Source organism: Balaenoptera musculus, chromosome 14 (assembly GCF_009873245.2).
Source record: "Balaenoptera musculus isolate JJ_BM4_2016_0621 chromosome 14, mBalMus1.pri.v3, whole genome shotgun sequence".
Taxonomy (NCBI): domain Eukaryota; kingdom Metazoa; phylum Chordata; class Mammalia; order Artiodactyla; family Balaenopteridae; genus Balaenoptera; species Balaenoptera musculus.
Genome location: NC_045798.1, coordinates 20,534,322 through 20,554,743, shown reverse-complemented (window position 1 = coordinate 20,554,743; position 20,422 = coordinate 20,534,322). Strand labels below are relative to the sequence as shown.

Below are 20,422 nucleotides of genomic sequence, written 5' to 3'. Positions count from 1 at the left end.
AGAGGACTCACAACCTAACCTCATGTACAGCTGGGAAGGATATGAGATAAAAGGCAAGACCTTTTTTTTTTTTAAGACCTTTTAAAAAGTAAATGAATGTATTCCACCGTATTTATACTCTCCCAAGTAGCCTCCTTAGCAAGCTAAGCTCTTATTCCAGATATGTTGCTAATATTTGACCTGAATTTTTTTTAATTAATTAATTAATTTTTGGCTGTGTTGGGTCTGTTGCTGAGCACAGGCTTTCTCTAGTTGTGGTGAGCAGGGGCTACTCTTTGTTTCAGTGCACGGGCTTCTCATTGCGGTGGCTTCTCTTGTTGTGGAGCACAGGCTCTAGGAGTGTGGGCTTCAGTAGCTGTGGCTCACGGGCTCAGTAGTTGTGGCTCGCGGGCTCTAGAGCACAGGTTCAGTAGTTGTGGCACACGGGCCCAGCTGCTACACAGCATGTGGGATCTTCCCGGACCAAGGCTCGAACCCGTGTCCCTGGCATTGGCAGGCGGATTCTTAACCACTGCGCCACCAGCGAAGCCCCATTGACCTGAATTTATTATTGCTTTTCCATTTCCCAGCCATGTGAGAAAATAAACACTATTCAAAAATCACACCTAGAATACTGACTCGGCATCCCTACCCAACTTAATTGGGTGTGACTCATCTGAGTGAGTCTTGGCTGTTTCCAAATACCAAAGTCCCTCACAAGAGATGATCTGCCACCTGAGTAAATTTTAAAAGCTCCACGACAGTCTTGGAAGGCCACCCAGACGTGGAGCTCTACACATGTTCTGAGCACAGTGCAGTCCAGAAAATGGTGACCGCTTTGGAAGGGAAAATGCTTGTGTGATATATATAACTTTGGAATGTTTTATTAAAAACAACAGCAACCTCATGATATTACAGGTAGAATTTTAACTTAAAATGAAGCCATAAGAATAAAATAACAGCCTTGAGAGTTATTTGAAAGGTTTTCAAAAAAAAATTCCTTTTTATTTTCATAAATTAACACACATAACAGTGGGAATTTTAGAGTCACAAACTACCAAACAGAAAAGGAACTGCAGGGGCATCATGTATGCCAATGTTACCAAAAATGTACAAATTTCACTGAACTATTGACCATGATAATATACAAACACTTCAGGCAGCTATTTACTGGCCTAGACCAGCCCAAGGAGATGCTGAGGCCTCCTGCCAAGAATTAAAATCCGATTCAGCACCAGAGAGGGGCTCGTGGAGACACACAATGAACAAGCATCCAATCTGAGAGAGTGCTGTGCTAGATGGCAGGCTATGCGGGAACCCTCACTTCACAATAAAAATAAATAGCCTTTGCTGCTCAATTTGTGATTAGATGATAGTACTAAACTTTGATTTCAGTAAATTAAGCCTTCTTCCCGGCCAGCTTTTTATACAGGAAGTTCAGTCGTGGCAAGGAGCCCTTCCCTCGCATGAATCCGGGAAAGGATACTCCGCACCTCTGGCCAGCTACTTAAAGACTTTGGATACAGCCACCCATGATGTGGTGTTTCAGAGGTCCTTTCCATGATACTGGGGTGGGGGAAGCTTACAGAAACAAAACACAAGGGAATTAAAGAAAGCACCAACTGCATACTCCGCCCCCAGGGAATGGGAGAAAAGTACCACCATCTAAAAGTTGGTCTTCCGCGCATCTTGATGTACATTGATTATGAGATGAAATCCCAGCCTGGAGACGGAGCACTGGCTCTGCGTTCCATCAGGCCGCACCAAGCCTTGGACCGGCGGCCCCAGTCCTGCACTCTGTGCAGCCCTTAGCCTGGCAGACAGGGAACCAGCCACAGGGGGAGGATCATGCCCAGAGGGTGGGATCTGGAATCTACCTCAGGTTGTCTCTGGCACTCATGCAAAAGACCCTTTCAGGCAAAATTGTGACAAAGTGTCATGATTTTCACAGCTCTTGGAGGAGCACTGTTTCAGGATTCACAGCATGAGTTTCTGAGCTCTTCAGGCTCCGAGTAAGGCAAACGCTGTATGTCTCTCCACTGTACCTCCCTCAGCTGTAGCTCTTAGAATACGGTCAGTAAAAAAAAGTGGACATGATCTGCTTGAACAGGTGATGAGGTACATTTAAATTAATAGAGAAATGTAGCTGGAAAGGAAACCAAAAGAAAAGAGGAGGGGGAAGGTGGGGGGGGGGCAAATATAGCTATAAACTGACAGATGGAAAACACTATAGTTTAAAGTTTCAGTGAAAAGCTGACGTGCAGAACCCTGACTGGACCTGAGATTTCTCCTCTCTTTCCCATATTAAAAACACTAAGTGTCTTTGGGTGGTAAGTCCCCATACTCAGAAACTGTACCAACTCCCACCCCAGAACCAGACCTCCTGTAGCTACGGGCAGGTGGCTGGCTCCGAGGACCACAGACTGCAGCTGGCTAGGCCAATGGTAAAAATGGATGTTAAGACAGGTGTGGCTGAGCACGGCTAGAACCCGATGTGGCAACTTCAGGTAAGCAATTTCAAGTTTGCAGTGGGGGCCCCTTCTTAACTTTGGAATGAGGAAGGGCCTTGGCCAGATGCAAGCCAAGAATCACAAGGAGAGGGTTGGCCTCAGCGGAGCTTTTTCCTATGTTCCCAGGACAAGGAAGGAACCCAGGTCTCCACTTCCTCCAAGCCCCCATTCCAAATGCCAATGTTCCAAATTATTGCTCCTGGCCCTGACAAGTGCCACTCCTGCAACGGGCAAACTTGAAATTGTATCCCCGTAATGTTGGTGATGCCACAGCTGCACCCACGTCAACTTCAGTCTGCCACGCTTGCCACGTTGCACACCTGTCTACACTGGCAATGGAGCTGGCAAACAGGGCTCTGTAGATTTGCTGGGAGTTTGCAAGCTGTCCAGCAGGAGCTTCCTAAAAACGTTTGTACAAGGGCACAAACTCATCCCACTCCCTTAAGCAAAAAGACAGAGAGAAGCATTTGTGTCTAAGGACCCTGTCCCAGGAAGGGAGAGGTATTGAGGGGAAACACAGGTTGTGTCTACACAGTCTGGGCAAAGCGAATGCACAATGGCAGCATCTGGTTTGCATTGTTCAGAGCTGGTGCGGAAGCCGGGCTCCCCTCTAATGCTCCGTGGCTGTGGCCTTAGAAGCCTCCGTGGATCACCAGGTGTGTATTTCACTTACTAAATGCTCTGTCTGAGGCAGTGGGCCTACAAGACAGATGTGGCACTTCGTTTTTCTCGCACTGTCAGTTTTTCTGCTCCAGTGTGGCACAGACTGTCAACCTGCAAAGGAAAGGCACATAGAAACCCCCACCCCCACCCCATCCTCCCATCCCATGACAGACGGGGAAACCAAAGGGACCCAGGAGACATGATCCAGGAGGGCACCACTCACTCCTCTCACAGACTGACTCGAAAATGTCTCTGGAGCTTTGACAGTTCCCATTGGCGCTGCTCCACGGCAGTGGCTCCTGGGAGGATGGGAGAGGTGACCAGTGTCCTGAGGCTGGGCTTAGCATCCCACTCACCAGCCAAGGAATGTTAATTCTCTGCACTCTTGTTTTGAGAGAGAGAGAGAGAGAGAGAGAGAGAGAGAAAAGATAAAACACAAGGGAAGGGGAGGAGGGGAAGCAAGGCAAGGGCACACAGGCCTTAAGTGGGAAAGGAATGAAACCTCCGGGCTTGTGGCCTCACACGGCACGCTTCTGGTCCTCTGACCACAGGCTGCCGCAGGCACAAACGGAGAAACCCAGAGATCTCTGTCTGGCATTCTACCAAACTTCCAGTAGGTCTGACGCAGGAGCCCAGAGTACAGTGAGCTGCCCTCCAAGAGGGCTGGCCATGGAACTTCGTGACCCCAGCCTGTCCTCCTCCCCACTCTGGAGCGGGCTGCTCTGGCAGCTGCGAACGCTCTGGGTCGGCTTCATCACCACCTGAGCCGTCGTGGATGCCTTTGTCATGGACCACCACTTCAGATGAAACCCACTAAGACCACACCCAAGCTTCCAACTTTTTAAATGACTGGGGGAGAGACCTGCTCTTAACTTCTGTCATTAAAATAAATACCACTACTTAAGCAAGAATGAGAACCCAGATGAGAAATGAGTCGCACTAGGAGCTGGAGGCAGGGAAGGGGCTGCTTGAACACGTCAACGGGAAAACGGCCCTCGGCTGCCTCACATTACGCACCGACAAACCAGGTCAAATGCCTGTCGTGTGTTCTGAAGACGTGTACTGTCTTTCTCCTTGATGTCTTAAAAAACTGCTTTAAAATCACATTTAAAGGCTCCAAACATGCAGCAATAATTAAAAAAAAAAGGGAAATAAAACAAATGAAAATAATCAACACCACCACATTAAAAAGTGCAACTTACTTCAAATGGGGCCTGGACGGGCTCCTCTGGCACTAGTGACCCACAGTCACAGAGGGGAGAAAATGATGGGGAAAAGCCACACACACACACACACACACACACACACACACCTGGTTCTGGACAGATGGGCTCAAAGGATTAGAAAACACAGCAGCTCATCTTTCCTCAACTACTGAAATGAGCCGGTGAGACCACACGGGACAGGACGCCAGGTCCCCCTCCCTAGGCCACGTGTCTAAATAATCTTGGTCTAGCACCACCGTAAACGATGCGGAACTTTCACATGGACGTGCAAATGCTGTGAGTCCTTGGAAACCTAGTGTTACTGAAGGTATGTGGTGTCCTCCTCCGTGGATGGCAGACAGTGTGGGGAGGAGGCCGACATCATTCAGGACCATTTCCAGGAGAAAGGGAGCGTTCCTGAGGTTCTATACTCAGCAGTACAAGTTAGAGGACCCTCTTTCACCAGTTCCTAAAAAGGCTGCACCTTGAAATAGGTAAAAATCCATAGTCTGCATTTTGAGTGGTTTGGGCGGTAGGGCAAAATTAGGCAACCTCTTCCAAGGAGGCCGGGAAAGTCTAAAGTTGAGACCCCCCCACCTGAATCGCTTCTCAACAACCGGACGACCGCTCCTGCTCCTCCTCTTCCTTGGCAAAGAAGGTCTCCAGTTCCATCAGTTTCTGTATCAACAGAGCATCCAGCTCTTGACTCTGCAGTGCCGCCTTCTGGGCCCGGGTAAAGCTGCCTGCCACCTTGACCTTACCGCGAGCCCTCCTCTTCCGTGGGACTGTGAAATCCTGAAACTCCAGAACTCGCTTCCTCTTCTGTTGGCTGATTGAGATGAGCGTACCATTCCGTTCCTTAGGTTCCTCAAAGATGGTCTCTAAACACCTAAGGGTGGAGCACAAAACAGAATCACCAACATGCTCACCCTGGGGGCCACCAACCCTCCCAGTCACTGGGCGCTAAAGGCTAACTGCTCCTGACAGCTCTTTCCTCTGGTCTGCAGCTATTTTTTGATGACAAAACACATATATCTATGAATATGTAGTACAAGCACATAGTGAAGAAATTTAAACTGGACAGGAGGGTAAAGAATAAAAGTAAGATGAACCCCCCACTCCCCATCGCGGCAACAGCAGCAACAGTGTTTTGTGTATCCTCCCAAAGTCACTCAAGGTACAGATGTGCATAGGTAAGCATGTATCATCAGAGGTCAGCCCTTTTGTGTAAAGGGCCAGGTAGTAAACATCTTAAAATTAACGAGGCACACAAGTCTCTGCTATATATCCTTTTTTGTTCTCTAAACAACCCTTTAAAAGAATAAAAACCATTCTTAGCTCACAGGGCTGGAAAAAAAGAAAGAAAACCGGTTGCTGGTTGGACCTGGCCTGTAGTTTGCTGACCCACAGCATCTATCCAACACTTTGGTTTCTTCTTTACTCAAATGGCAGCAAACTACATGCACTGGCCTATGCACTGTGCCACTCTGACCTATCAATAACGTTTAAGATTGCCCCAGCTGGGTACACAGGTATCTGATTCATTCTTTTAAATGGCTATGCAGTGTATCCCATTACAAGGATGGACTATAATTTAATCAGAACCCTATTAATGGATATTTTAAGTTGTTTCCAATCCTTTCCTATTATTTAGCAATGCTGCAATGAATAGTCTTATATCAATGCCTTAGTTTTATCTTCTAGGATAAAACTCTCCAGCTACATCCTGGACACTACAGGAATTTAATAAATGTTCAATGACTTGAACTGAGTTTAGACGCAAAGGTAGCCAAGTGAAATGCCTTCTGTACTTGGGTTTGGAGTCATATCTGAAGATCAATGATTATTAATCCTGAAGACAGCCGGCATATTTGCTAAAAACGCAAGTACAAACGAAAAGGAGACTACCTAACCTGACACACATCTCTTTCCCAACCTACCACTGACCCCAATTCAAGTGTTGGGAACTAAAAATACCAATTCTAGTTATTTTCAAGACCCCGGTATTGGAAGAACTGAACATAAAACCCTTTCCGAAGCACAAGGATTGGAGATTTGCATCGATCATTTCGGAAGCCCCCCCCAATCTATTATTTCCTGCTCATAGGTACTTACCTGTTTGCAGGAGGAGATTTATAATTCTTGTTGGTATATATTTCTTCTAAACTAAACTCCTTTTTCTTTAACCTGAAAAGAGAAAAAAATAAATTCTTCATGGTCTCTTACAAGAGACAAGATCGGTTTCCCAACTCCATGCTTTCCATTCTTCTACTTTCCAAGAGTAAAAGATGAGTCCTAGATGTGTCTCATGAGAACAACGAGTACTGGATCTTCTTTTCCAGGGCATCAATCTTCAACTTTGTGAGATTTGGTCCAGTTATACTTACTTGGAGGGATATAACTGGATGAGTACCTATTATCTTAGTTTACAGCTTCTTCTTGTCCTACTTTTTCAATGTTTCTTCTGCTTAATTGACCGGTCTCTTTTTTTAATTCTCCCCTCCTGGCTTGAAAATTATACGTATTCTGTTCTTTAGTGGTTGGCAAGAATTTTAATGAGCATATTTAACTTATAAACCCTTCTCTCAAACAACACAAAGTCCCTGGAACCTCTAAATCTGATCAATACTGTCCCAATTTATGTTAGTAGTGTCCTATTTTGCCTTTTTATTTTGTAATTTTTTTGTGTAAGAAATCAGGTCATTTGGTCTGTGGCTTCCCCAGTCTAGATTTTCTTGATTATATCCCACTGATGTCATTTAACATGCTCCTCTGACCCAAACATATGGGAAATACTACAGGTATTTCCTATGGACTGGTAATTAAATAGAGAGGTATGATCAGATTTAGGTGTTCCGGGTTTTTTGATAGACTTTTAGGTGTCCATCACGAGGGACATGATACCCAGCTGTCACCCTTTTTGTGTATTAGCAGCCAGCCACTGACAAACACTAAATATATTTATTAGTTCTTTAGGATTGTACATGGTGACAGTCTATCATTCTCCCGGGAGAATTCTTCCATCTAAAGAAAACTTCATGCTCATCCATGGTTTGGTAACCCTGAGGTACCGTTTGCACAGGAAAAGTGGGTTGTATGCTTGGTTCTTTCCCTTTATTTACCCGTTTACAAAACAATGAATTGTTTCCCTATTATCATCCAAATACGGCCAATGAGTTGTGAACTCATTCATTATGAACTGTTGGACTGAAACATATCTCATTTGCTTCAATCTACTGCAGTTATTATTCCTTTTGATGCTCAGACTGTCTCATCTGTGGCAGTCTCTTCAAATTGGTTCCTGTGTCTCTCCGACATGACCCCAGTCGCCTCTTGAGAGCTCATCACTTTCTGGCACAAGACAGTCTATACTCGTGCATTTCCTGCCCTAGACCTGTAGCCAGTCTTCAAGAAGCCTTGGTTCACATATCATAAAATTCACCCTATTATTTGTTTATTTTTATGAGTGTGCTCAATCTGTTTGTTCACTCTTAGTTTTTGGTACTATGTAGAAGATAATAGCTTCAACCTTCAGGCCACCACTCTTAGTAGAAACTTATTTTCAGACAGCACAGTACCTTTATTACAAAAGAGCAAATTATTATAAAGTTTCTGTGCTTTAAACCTTTTTCCGATAAGTTAAGGAGTGACTGAACAGCACAGCAATAAACTTTTCGGCATTGCGCTTTAGTTTCTTCCTGGCTTTTTGAAAATCTTAATTGAGGTTCAGTTTGGTTCAATTCCAATTCAGCAAAGAACATGCTTGTGGAAAAAATACATAAATAATAGCACAGATAAGATTTTTCACAGGGATTTCCAACAAACAACTGTTACTTTGCTTCTTAACAACAGCAATAGCTACATTAGATTAAGGATGTCGGATGGGTTGTTGGAAAGTGAAAGATTAGGCTTCTGACAGTCATTCTGACGAGCAAATCAGGGCAGTGTGCACCCATGTCCAGTTTCTGAGCTGAGGTGAGTGCTGAGGCGCCAAGTTCAGATTCTGGGATTCCTAGGCTCTCAACAAGCTTTGCCTTCCTCAGAGGGGCTTCACTCACTGGAGGTGGTGGGATGTGTAGACGTCCTCAAAAGCAGACACTTTCTGTGCAGATGCCACTTTGCCCAGAGTGGCTCTGCCAAGAGTCTACGCTCGAGCATCTTCTGTCTGGTGGTTCCTTGCTCCCTCCATCTCTTGATCTGTTTTTACGACTTGATTTCCCTCTGGTAAAGAAGCATCTTGAGACAATTCTGAAGCAAGGTTGTGCTATTCTAGTATTGACAAAACTGAGGCTCTGAGGGGCTCGCTCGGGGGTCAAGCCCTGGTCCCTGGGGTCTCCTGTGAGGACCATGCCACTGTGACCCCCAAAGCACACTGCTGTGCTCATGCTGTGGCAGATCTGGCCCCTGGAAAGATGTGGCGGGGCCTGGTGGTCAGTGGGTGCAGCACCCCCGATCCTGTGCTGGGGCACCTACAGGCTCTCCTCACAGCCAGGTGACGGTGGCCTTAAAATTCACCCTTTAAAGTGTATGTACAGTTCAGTGGATTTTCGTAGAGGCACAATGTTATTCATCACCACTAATTCCAGAACGTTTTCACAACCCACAGAAGAAACCCTGGACCAACGAGCAGTCACACCCATCCTCTCCTACCCCAGCACCTGGCAACCACGTATCTACTTTCTGCCTCTATGGTTCTGCCTATTCTGGACACTTCATACAAATGGAATCATACAGTATGTGCTCTTTGGAGTCGATCTTCTTTCACTTAGCACACTGTTTCCACGGTTCATTCATGGTGTAGCACGTCTCAGTACTTCTTTTTAACGTTCTATGGATAGACCACCTTTCTTAATCTATTCATCAACTGATGGACATTTGGATTGTTTCTACTTTTTAGCTGTTATGAAGAATATTGCTATGAACATTCATGTACAAGATTCTGTGTGAACATGTTTTCAATTTCCCTTGGACATATACCTAGAAGTAGTGATATGGTAACTCTAACATTTTGAGGAACTGCCAAACTATTTCCCACAGTGGCTACACTATTTTACATTCCCACAAGCAATGTATGAAGGTTCCAATTTCTACCCATCCTCAATGCCAACACTTAATTTGTTTTTATTTGTAAAAAAATTACTGCCATCCTAGTGGGTGAGAGCCATCTTGTGGTTTTGATTTGCAGTTCCCTAATGACTAATGATGCTGAGCATCATTTTTTGGCCATTCATCTACATCTTCTTTGAAGAAATGCCTGTTCAGAATCTTTGCTTACTTTAAAAAATTGCGTTGCTGTCGCTTTGTTGTTGAGTTGTAAGAATTCTTTATATATTGTGCATACTAGAGCCCTATCAGATATATGACTTGCAAACACTTTTTCTGATTCTGTGGGTTATCTGTTATCTTAAAAAAACAAAACAAAACAAAACAAAAAAGACTTATTTAGAGCAGTTTTTGTTCATAGCAAAATTGAGTGGACAGAGTTCTCATATACACCCTGCCTGGAACCCCCTGCAACTCCCCTACTAAGCACAGCAACCCCTATTATCAACAGCCTGCACCAGAGTGGAACATTTGTGACAACTGATGAATCTGCAATGACACATCATAATCACCCACAGTCCATGGTTTACATTAGGGTTCACTCTTAGTGTTGCACATTCTGTGGGTTTGGAGAAATGTATAATGACATGTATCTACCATTACAGTATCATTCAGAATCATTTTCACTGCCCTAAAAATTACTGTACTTGCCTATTTCTCCTTCCCTCCTCCCTATTCCATGGCAACTATTGATTCAATGACAGTCTCCATAGTTTTGCCTTTTTCCAGAATGTCACATAGCCGGAATCATACAGTATGTAGCTTATTCAGACTGGCTTTTCACTTAGTAGTATTTCAGTAAGGTTTTTCCATGTCTTCTTCATGGCTTAAGAGCTCATTTCTCTTTAGTACTGAATAATATTCCATTGTCTGGATGTACCATGATTTAGTATCCATTCACCTACTGAAGGACATCTTGGCTGCCTGCAAATTCTAGCAATTATGAATTAACCTGCTATAAATATTTCTGTGCAGGTTTTTATATGAATGTAAGTTTTCAACTCATTTGGTTAATACCAAGGAGCATGACTGCTGGATCGTACGGTACGAGTATGATTAGTTTTATAAGAAACCACCAAACGCTTCCATTCCATTGGTTTACTTTTTATTTTGTTGGCTACACCACACGGCTTGGCTTATGGGATCTTAGTTTCCCAAACAGGGATTGAACCCGGGCCCTCGGCAGTGAAAGCACGGAGACCCTAACCATTGGAGCGTCAGGGAGTTCCCTATTTCATTGTCGTTTTTTTTTTAAAATAAATTTATTTATTTTATTTTATTTATTTTTGGCTGTTGGGTATTCGTTGCTGTGCGTGGGCTTCTCTTGTTGCGGAGCATGCGCTCTAGGCGTGTGGGCTTCAGTAGTTGTGGCACGTGGGCTCAGCAGTTGTGGCTCTCGGGCTCTAGAGTGAAGGCTTAGTAGTTGTGGTGCAAGGGCTTAGTTGCTCCGCGGCATGGGGGATCTTCCTGGACCAGGGCTCGAACCCGTGTCCCCTGCATTGGCAGGCAGATTCTCAACCACTGCGCCACCAGGGAAGTCCCCTCCGTTGGTTTTATGTCAATCCTTATGCATTACCACACTGTTTTGATTACTAAAGCTTTGTACTAAGTTTGTGTATATATATATTTTTTTACTGTGGTAAAATACACAAAACATACAATTTACCATTTCAATTATTTTTAACAGTGCATGTAGTAAGTTTTGAAATGGGTTACTGTGAGTCTTCCACTTTGTTCCTCTTTTTCAAGGTTGTTTTGCCTATTTTGGGTCACTTGTATTTTCAGGATTTTTAGGATCAGCTTGTCAATTTCTGCAAAAAAAAGGTAGTCAACATTTTATAATAGGATTGCAGTAAGCTGTAGATTGCCTTGCATAGTACTAACTTATTGACAGCATTAAGTAGCCCAATATATGAATGGATGTCTTTCCATTTATTCAGGTCTTTAATTTCTTTCAACAGTAGTTGGTAGTTTGTAGTGTTTACTGAACAAGTCCTACACTTCGTTTGTTAAATTTATCCCTAGGTTTTTTTTTTTTTGATGCTACAGTAAATGGAACTGTTTTCGAAATTTCATTTTCAGATTGCTCATTGCTAATGTATAGAAATACAATTGTTTTAATTTTTCTTGTATCTTGATCTTATATCCTGCAAACTTGCTGAATTCATTCACTAGCTCTAATAGTGGATTCTTTAGGGTTTTCTATATACAAGAAACTGAAAAGATAGTTTTACTTCCTTTCTGAGTGCTATCTCATTTTCTTGCTTAATTGCCCTGTCTAGAACCTCTAGCAGAATGTTAAATAGAAATGGCTAGAGTGAATATCCTTGTCTTGTTTCTGATCTTAGGGGACATCTTTCAGTCTTTTACAATTAAGTAGGATTTCTGCTTCGGGTTTTCGGGTAGATGCCCTTTATTCATTTGAGGAAGTCCTTATTTCCCTCTCTCCCTTTTAAAAAAATATTTATTTGGCTGCACCAGGTCTTAGTTGCGGCACGTGGGATCTTTGCTGCCATGTGTGGGATCCTCGCTGTGGCATGCGGGATGTTTAGTTGTGGCATGTGAACTCTTAGTTGTGGCATGTGGGATCCAGTTCCCTGACCAGGGATCGAACCCGGGCCCCCTGCATTGGGAGCTCGGAGTCTTAGCCACTGGACCATCAGGGAAGTCCCTCTTATTTATTCTGAAGTTCATGGAGTGTTTTTATCATGAAAGGGTGTTGGATTTTGTCCAATGCTTTTTCTGCATCTAATGAGATAATCATGTGCTTTCCCCCCTTTATTCTATTAATGTGGTACACTCCATTGATTAATTTCCTGTGTTCAACTAACCTTGCATTCCTGGCATAAATCCCACTTGGTCACGTGTATAATCATTTTTTAATATGTTGCTGGATTCTGTTTGCTATTATTTTGAAGATTTTGATGTATACATTTATAAGGTTCCCTGGCTTCTTTTAAGATTATCTCTTTGTCTTTGGAACTCTGAAGTTTTCATACCTAATTTCTTTCTGAAGTTAGGTATGAAATTCTTTTTATTGATCCTGCTTGGGATTAGTATCTTTTGCCAGTATACTAAAAAACACAGAATTACATAGTATGTGAACTATTTCTCAATAAAGCTGTTTAAAATTTTTCATTTAGATGCTGCTTTACTGAGGTATAACTGACACATAAAACTGTAAGATATTTCAAGTGTACATTGTGATGACCTGATATATGTATACACTGTGAAAGGATTCCTCCTATCTAGTTAATTAAGAGTTTGTGTTTTGACTTTGTTTATAGTTGGTTTCTTTTTTTCCCAGCAGAAGTGATAGATTTTTATGACATATATTTTTCAGCTTTTTATTTTACGGCTCTGAATTTTCTGTTATAGTAACCATTTCCTATAGTTTCTTCAATTATTCTTACGGCTTCATTTGTTTACATTTAAGTCTGATTTTATTTGGAAGATATTCTGGTGAAAGGTCTAAGGTAGCGATCCAGCTTTCTTCTTCTTCTTCTTTTTAATATTTATTTATTTATTTATTTTGGCTGCGCCAGGTCTTAGTTGGGGCATGTGGACTCTTAGTTGCGGCATGCAGGATCTAGTTCCCGGACCAGGGATCAAACCCGTGTCCCCTGCAGTGGAAGCGCACAGTCTTACCCACTGGACCACCAGGGAAGTCCCCCAGCTTTATTACTCCTAGAATGGCTACCCAGCTGTCCCAGTAGCATTTTACTGAATAGTCCATTTTCACCACTGATTTGAGGGGACACCTTTGTCACATACTAAATTTCTCTATGTATTTGTGTCTAATTATGGACTTTGTTTTACCAATTTGTATATTTATGCTCTGGCATCATACTGTTTTTTTTTTTTTTTAACAAATTGAGTATTTTAATTATTTATTTATTTTATTTATGGCTGTGTTAGGTCTTCGTTTCTGTGCGAGGGCTTTCTCTAGTTGCGGCAAGCGGGGACCACTCTTCATCGCGTTGCGCGGGCCTTTCACTGTCGCGGCCTCTCTTGTTGGGGAGCACAGGCTCCAGACGCGCAGGCTCAGCAATTGTGGCTCACGGGCCTAGTTGCTCCGCGGCATGTGGGATCTTCCCAGACCAGGGCTCGAACCCGTGTCCCCTGCATTGGCAGGCAGATTCTCAACCACTGCGCCACCAGGGAAGCCCCCATACTGTTTTAATTATTGAGACTTGACAATATATTTTAAGATCTCTTAACACTAGTACTCTTATTTCACTCCTTTTCTGAATTTTCCAGGCTATTCTTGCTTCTTTATTTCTATAATTGTGTTAAATACATGCCTTTCCATTTATTCATATCTCTTCCTAAAAGGACAGTTCTTGGTCAAGTGAATGTGTTTAAATTTTTATTATTTACTGGAATGTACCAGTTATCTAATTACTGCTTCTCAGCTCAGAATGCACCCTCAGTACCTGCTCTGTGACAATGGCATCTTGGACTCCTAATGCATCTCTTCTTCACAGTGAGTTGGTGCTCAGCTTCGGCAGAAGGAGGCACTGGAGGACACTGGAGGAGCAAAGGAGCTTTTCTTCTTGCTCCTGCCACATGGCCCATCATGGGTGCACGTGTACTGGGATGTCTGGGGTGGGGCCAGATGGGGACAGTTGCCCCAGCTGTATAGCCAGAGCGTGGAGCACCCCCCAGTGCCCCTGTAGCACTAGCCTGGTGACCACCACACCACAGATGGGGCACTCGGGGACTGAAGCCCATAGTGGGACCCCAACATCCTCAGGGTTGTTTCCTGTGACTCTCCTGGAGCAAACGCCACATGCCCCAGGCCACGCACCTGCAGCAGCACCCTGACACCCTGGCTGCCTGCCCTCCAGCCTCAGCTCATGCCCTGGAAGGCTGTTGTTGTTGTTTCCTGCTAGCCCAACTCTGGCGTTAGCAACCTGGCCATCCGATGGGCTGCAACCACACCTTCTCCAACAAAGTCAGACTCCAATCTGGGGGAGAGGGCCCCCTTCTCCCTTGGCCCTAGGATGCCCTTCAGAATTCTCGGTACACCTTAACAGTTACTCTCCTGTTATACTTTAACACTTTAAACTTCCACTGTTTAAAATACTGTGTGGTTTCCGTCTCCTGACTGGACCTAGACTAATAACATGATACTAAGGTAAAAGCCCTAAGGTTTTGCTAGACCAGGGGTCCTCACACCAGTGTACTAGAAGACTTTCCACAGACACACTGAAAACCAGCTCTAGGGTAATCAATCTCCCGATCTTTAATCTCCTGCACGTGACACACCTGAGAAGTGTCCTTACACTCATGTAGACGTCTCCATTCCCACAAATTCTTTTTTTTTTGGCCACGCCACACGGCATGCGGGATCTTAGTTCCCCAATCAGGGATCAAACCCATGCCCCCTGCAGTGGAAGCGCAGAGTCTTAACCACTGGACCGCCAGGGAAGTCCCCTCACAAATTCTTTTAGAACAGCCCCTATCCACCCTGAATTCTACTTTGGTATCGGAATAAAATCACTGATCTCACTAGGCCCTCCTCAGATATTAATGAAATCACCGTAAACCTGTCTTGGACGTGTCTTTCCCCACCTTACACACGGTTCCGCTAAGAGAAGAGCGGCTTTAGCAAGAGGGGACTCAGCCTAATTTCAGATATGGTGTGGAATGGGGCTGTCAGAGGGACTTTGCCTCACTCACCTCCTGACTATCATCAAACAATGCCTACTTAAGAAAGAGAGCTTCAAACACCAAAAATAGCTTGGTCATGTATTTAACTGTACACAATGTCTTTTCAAACTATTCTCAACTCTCATGCACAGTCTGTTATCACTTAGAAGAACATTAATCAAATTATATAAGGAAATATTTAAGTCAATTATTCAATCTTCATCTTACAAAATATTATAACTTCTACTTCTTGTTAATAACAAAAATTATATGAGCTGCCATGCCAATCGGTTTGCAGTGATACACTTTTCTCCTACATTAAATACTGAAGCAATCATGAGATTTATATAAATTAATGGATTTATTTCTGATTATTTACATGATTCTTAATTGTTCCTAAAAGTCTAATAACAGAGTTTTATTCGTGCACGTCTACACATTTACTGAAGCAATACCACGCTTTCTAACATACTCCTCACTTCATAATTTATTATTTTAGCTATAAATTACATTGCTTTATTATAAATTCAAAAATGGGAAAGTCTTATACATAACTTTAATTTTGACTTATGGCTTTTAGAAATCCACGTTACAAGAAGTGTTCCATAATTTATTTTTCAATGGTCTGTATGATTTTCTTGAAGGTAAATATTAACATATTTACTGTTTCATACCCAAGACATGGAGGGGAGGCTGTATTCATTGTACCAGGTCATTTTATGTAAGAGACTTGAGCATCCGTGGATTTTGGTATCGGGGGGTCTCCTGGAACCAACTCCCCGAGGATACTGAGGGATGACTATATTATAATTGGAAAGCAGAAAAGTTAGGAAGTTAAGAATGATTTGGCCAATGGGCTTGAATAATAAAAACTGCCTTCACCAAGTAAGTTGTATGTCAAAAATTTTCCATAAATTTAATGCCCTAAATCGGCACCTTCAAAGTGTCTATAAAAAAGTGTATTTGAGGTAATAAAAGCATTTTACCAAGATGTCTTAGGTAAAGATTTATTGAAGATCTTATATTTTTCAATCCTTTCATTATATAGGATTAACTAAAGTGCCCCTAAGTGAGAAAGTAACATAGAATTCTTAGGTATCTGAAACTGGTCAGATCCCCTCGGTGCACGTCCCATAAACTGAGCCACTGCTGGCCTCCAAAGTCTGGGTGACAGAACCCGAGTGAGTCAGCTCTTTTTGATTCTTTGCTTTCAAAAAAGATTAGGTGATAAATCATTAAATATGATTTGTTGATAGATCATTCTGATTTTTTGATATTACTTGACAGAAGTTGAAAGGATTGAATGTCATTGTTCTTTTAAAACTCTTTCCACTCCCAACTACCTATCTTTATTAATAAGGTTTTCCAGAACTTCTATATCTACATAAAAATTCAAGAGAGAATACCATGATTCTGAACCCTATTTCATTCTAGTAAAAAGTACTATTCAACCCAGGATATCTGAAATACTTTAAAAATTTCTCTTGAAAAGACATGGTAGGATGATCAATAAAAGAACTGTAGGATAAAAACACAACACGTTAAGATAACCACGTGGGAAAAGTGGAACGTAAATCACAGTAACAGTTAACTATTGCACTTGTGTTGTGTGAAGCAATAAAATAGATACAGTGCACATTTTTTTCTCAACTGGACTGTACAGCAATCTTAAGTGTTGGGAATTCTTACTCACATTCTACAGGTAAGTCCTTGAAGCTCAGGAAGGTGAAATAACTTACCTTGGGTTAATCAAGGGACACAGGCTTCCATTTGCTGATGAGAAATTAAGGAGTGAAATCCATCACGAGAAAACATAACTCTGGAGGTCTTTTTAAAATGTTTATATCTTCATAGTGTCTGTGTAATATACATCATCCCCAAACTGGAATCATGTCAAATACACAATTTGGAATCACGCCCAACCAATACATAATTTAGTAATCTTTTTCTTTCCACTTCACTTTATAGGAATTAGCAATCAGCTCTGTCATAAAAATCTTTAGAATCCAAATTTTTAAAGGCTATACTATGGACCATAACATGGATCTAGCATTTTCTTGAAAACAAAAAAAGACATCTTTCCTTCATGATGTGTAGGTCCCTTCCCAGTTCTGTGCACAGAATGTTGTGAGCCTGAGCTGTGGGGTCTCACAGGTAAGACCTGTGAGAGACAGGAACCACCTGTTCTGTCATGAGGGACGCTCTGGCCTAACACAGATTTCTCAGCTACTGAGCCTTGGCACCGTCACCTAAACCTGGGGACGACGGCTGTGCCTACCTTCCAGCACCCCTGGAGGATGAACTGGGACTGTGTACACAGAGCGACAGCACCCGGCATAGAGAGCTCAGGAAAAGTGATCGAGAACGCGTTCAAATATCCCTGCACACAAATCTCTGGCCACAGTACCGATGAATTCTTTTGGATAAATTCCTAGAAGTATAACAAAAGCTCAGAGTATATGATCATTCAAAAGGTCATTATATTCTGCCAACTTCCAAAAAAGTGCACACATGCATGTTAGAGAAGGCGCTCACCTTTTGGGTCGAGGAAGGCCCATGGGGGTAAGGTTAGGGTCCGGCTTAGGAATGGTTTTCCGGATGCGAATCTGTGAGACCTTCTTCGGCCTCTTCTCCGGCTCAGTCTATTTTTAAGAAGAAGAAAGATGGTCAGGTTGTAAGACATTCTAAATATATGAAGTCCCCTTTCCTGACACCCACCGCATTGCTTCCTCAGTGTACAGATGACTTCAGGAAGTAGTTTATGACAAATCTCCCACCCCCCGCCGCCCCCACTCCTGCCAATAGCGTTTTCAGCAACCGCCCCCTTTATGTTACTGTACATGCAGTTCAGATACTGAGATTATCAATATGGAAATTTGCAACTGTTGGCGACAGCAGATACTTCAAAATTGAAGCACACCATTTTTCACTCGTCTCTGTGGTTCAGTTCTCTAAACACTGTTAAATGCATCATCAAGAAAAAAGGGTCTGGAAGGCGATGAGGAAGAAGAGATTCAAGGTATCCTTTAGTGTCTTGCTAACCTCCCATACTCAGCTGAAGCTAAACGTGGTAGCAAAGAGACTCAGGGGCCCATCTATACCTGTCACGTCATCTGTGGTGCCACCGTCACCTGACCCCATCAGCACTTTAAATTTACCTCTTTCTGTTCTGGGGGGCTGCTCTGTGGTCGGGGGCATGGGGCTGTCACACCATCCAGCTCATCAAATCCAGGAACCGGGAACTCGGAGGCTGAAAGCAGGAGCTTGCTGACAGCTGAGTCTGTTACCAAGCGAGACTTTGGTACCAAGGCAGGGAATGGAGGCTCTAGCCTAGCACCACGGAGAGAGAGACAGAGAAGAACGACATGGGACGGGTTCACCTTCTATGTCGGCACATTCGTCTTAACATCCAGACAAGAGCTGAATGACGTTCCCAGTAAACCTGTCCTCTTGTTACTTCTGGACACACCTGTGTCTATACATGTAAAAAACGACGAGAATGTGGTCAATCCACTTCACTGTGATGGAATAACGAACGAGGAAGGTGCAGTGAATAATGAAAAACGTAAAAAGGAACAGGTTTTTTGTGGGAAGAAGACATTTAGTGAACTGAACAAATGGATTGTGCTCAGACGACATCAATCCCATCTGGGCACCGAAATCGGCTAAATGACCAAGAAGTATCTTGAGGGGACTTGTGGTACAATGAGCCGGCTAGGGATTTTGACTTTTTTTTTATAAATGGGATTGATCACACAACTTTAGTTACACAGGTTGAACCTCAGATTGTTCATCTGAGAGATGCAGATCAGGCTGAGAAGGAGAACAAGAGGTCAGAATTATACCATGCCCGACCCACACCAGCCGCTAGTGCACTCGCCCACTTCTCTCTCTCTCTCTCACACACACACACACACACACTTCAAGCCACAAGCCCTCAAGTGCCAGGCGCCACTGGAGCCTCACCTCACATGACTGCCGCTGGTGCTGTAAGCAGCTTCCAGGCCCGGAAGAGGCACAGACGGTAACGCAGTGTGGCTGAAGTGGAGCAAAAGTACAAGAGAGGCAGGTTAGGGCAGCGGGATGGCAGGAGAGGCTCTGGTGTACCGTGGGTTTGGAAGGATGCTCAATCCGAGCCCAAGGAAGACGAGAAGTGTCAGTCACCCAGAAAGACGAAAACCTCCCTCCCAGGCATGAGGATTACATGTACGTGCCCATCACTGGAATGGAGGCAGGCTGACAGGAGGATTATATTCTAACTTAAATGGAAAGAAGGCAGAGAGAGATATACAGAGGACAGTAAGAGAAAGGAGGGGGACAAGAATACCCTTTACCTTATACCTTTTAATCAAGTTGTTGAACATGTATGTTAAAGTTTTTAAAAAGTAATTTAAAGATAAAAATACACTCCTCAGTTCTGTATTAACCGTATTAAAATAAAAGCTGCCAATTTCTATAAACGTACAAAAAATTGTGAAGAAACCTTATTTTCTTTAAAGCCAAGTTCCATGTAAAACATGGCCATGTAGATGAAAACTGTTCACAGGGCTAGTTCCTTTATAATTAAGCTTTGATTTTTATAGATGAAAAATGGTATTAATCACTTATAGATACATTAATATGCATTGTTGGAGAGCTTTTGGTACCCCTCAAAGTAAAGCTTGTATCCATTTCTACTGAATTTAGACACAGTACAGGTTTAATTAATCAGCTGTTTATATAATGACCATATAATCCATCTCCTCTGGGAAGTTAGAGAAATTTGTTCAATGGCTGAAACACAGATAATTCAGATTGTTAGAGAGTTTAGCACCAATCTGGAATACTGGGAAAGGGGCGGACCAAATCAGAGGCCTCATCTGGGTCTAGCTCAGTTGACACAGCAACCAGCTGAGTGGCCCGAGTCAGAAAAAACCATGTGCCTCAGTCTCATCGTCTATAAAAAAAAAGGCAAAAAAGATGCCTGTCTGACCCATATTATGGAGTGCTGGAGGATGAGGTTCAAATGAGAAAACCCTGTGGAAAGATAAATTAATTTAATCTTGGTTAAGTCTTGCTTTCTGGGGCTCCCCAATTTATCACGCTTAACATTTCTAAGTGTGTCTACAAACACAGCAAACTTCTGAGCTCTAAGCCAAGGATATATATGATGTTAAGGCACTTTTAGAGCCAACGAGAAAAAAAGTTCCCACAAATACCACCCCTACCACTTCAATTAAAAAAATAGAGACTTCCCTGGTGGCGCAGTGGTTAAGAATCTGCCTGTCAACAATGCAGGGGACATGGGTTTGATCCCTGGTCTAGGAG

The 20,422-nt window shown here is 43.1% G+C and overlaps 1 protein-coding gene across 5 annotated transcripts in view; it reads right to left on the bottom strand.

Moving 5' to 3' along the window:
- Nucleotides 1–961: 961 nt before the first annotated feature.
- PRR14L (proline rich 14 like) overlaps nt 962–20,422 on the bottom strand; it is a 56,669-nt gene continuing 37,208 nt past the window's right edge. For 3 of the 5 annotated variants that reach the window (XM_036874360.1, XM_036874364.1, XM_036874365.1), the window contains 6 exons: nt 19,082–19,153; nt 18,274–18,445; nt 17,651–17,757; nt 6,473–6,544; nt 5,119–5,246; nt 962–5,035 (listed from right to left, as the gene is read on the bottom strand). In XM_036874360.1, coding sequence (XP_036730255.1) covers nt 4,827–5,035; nt 5,119–5,246; nt 6,473–6,544; nt 17,651–17,757; nt 18,274–18,445; nt 19,082–19,153 — 760 coding nt within the window. In that variant the 3' untranslated portion in view covers nt 962–4,826. Of the gene's footprint in view, nt 5,247–6,472; nt 6,545–17,650; nt 17,758–18,273; nt 18,446–19,081; nt 19,154–20,422 lie in introns of all 5 variants that reach the window. The other 2 variants (XM_036874362.1, XM_036874361.1) reach the window with 2 other exon arrangements.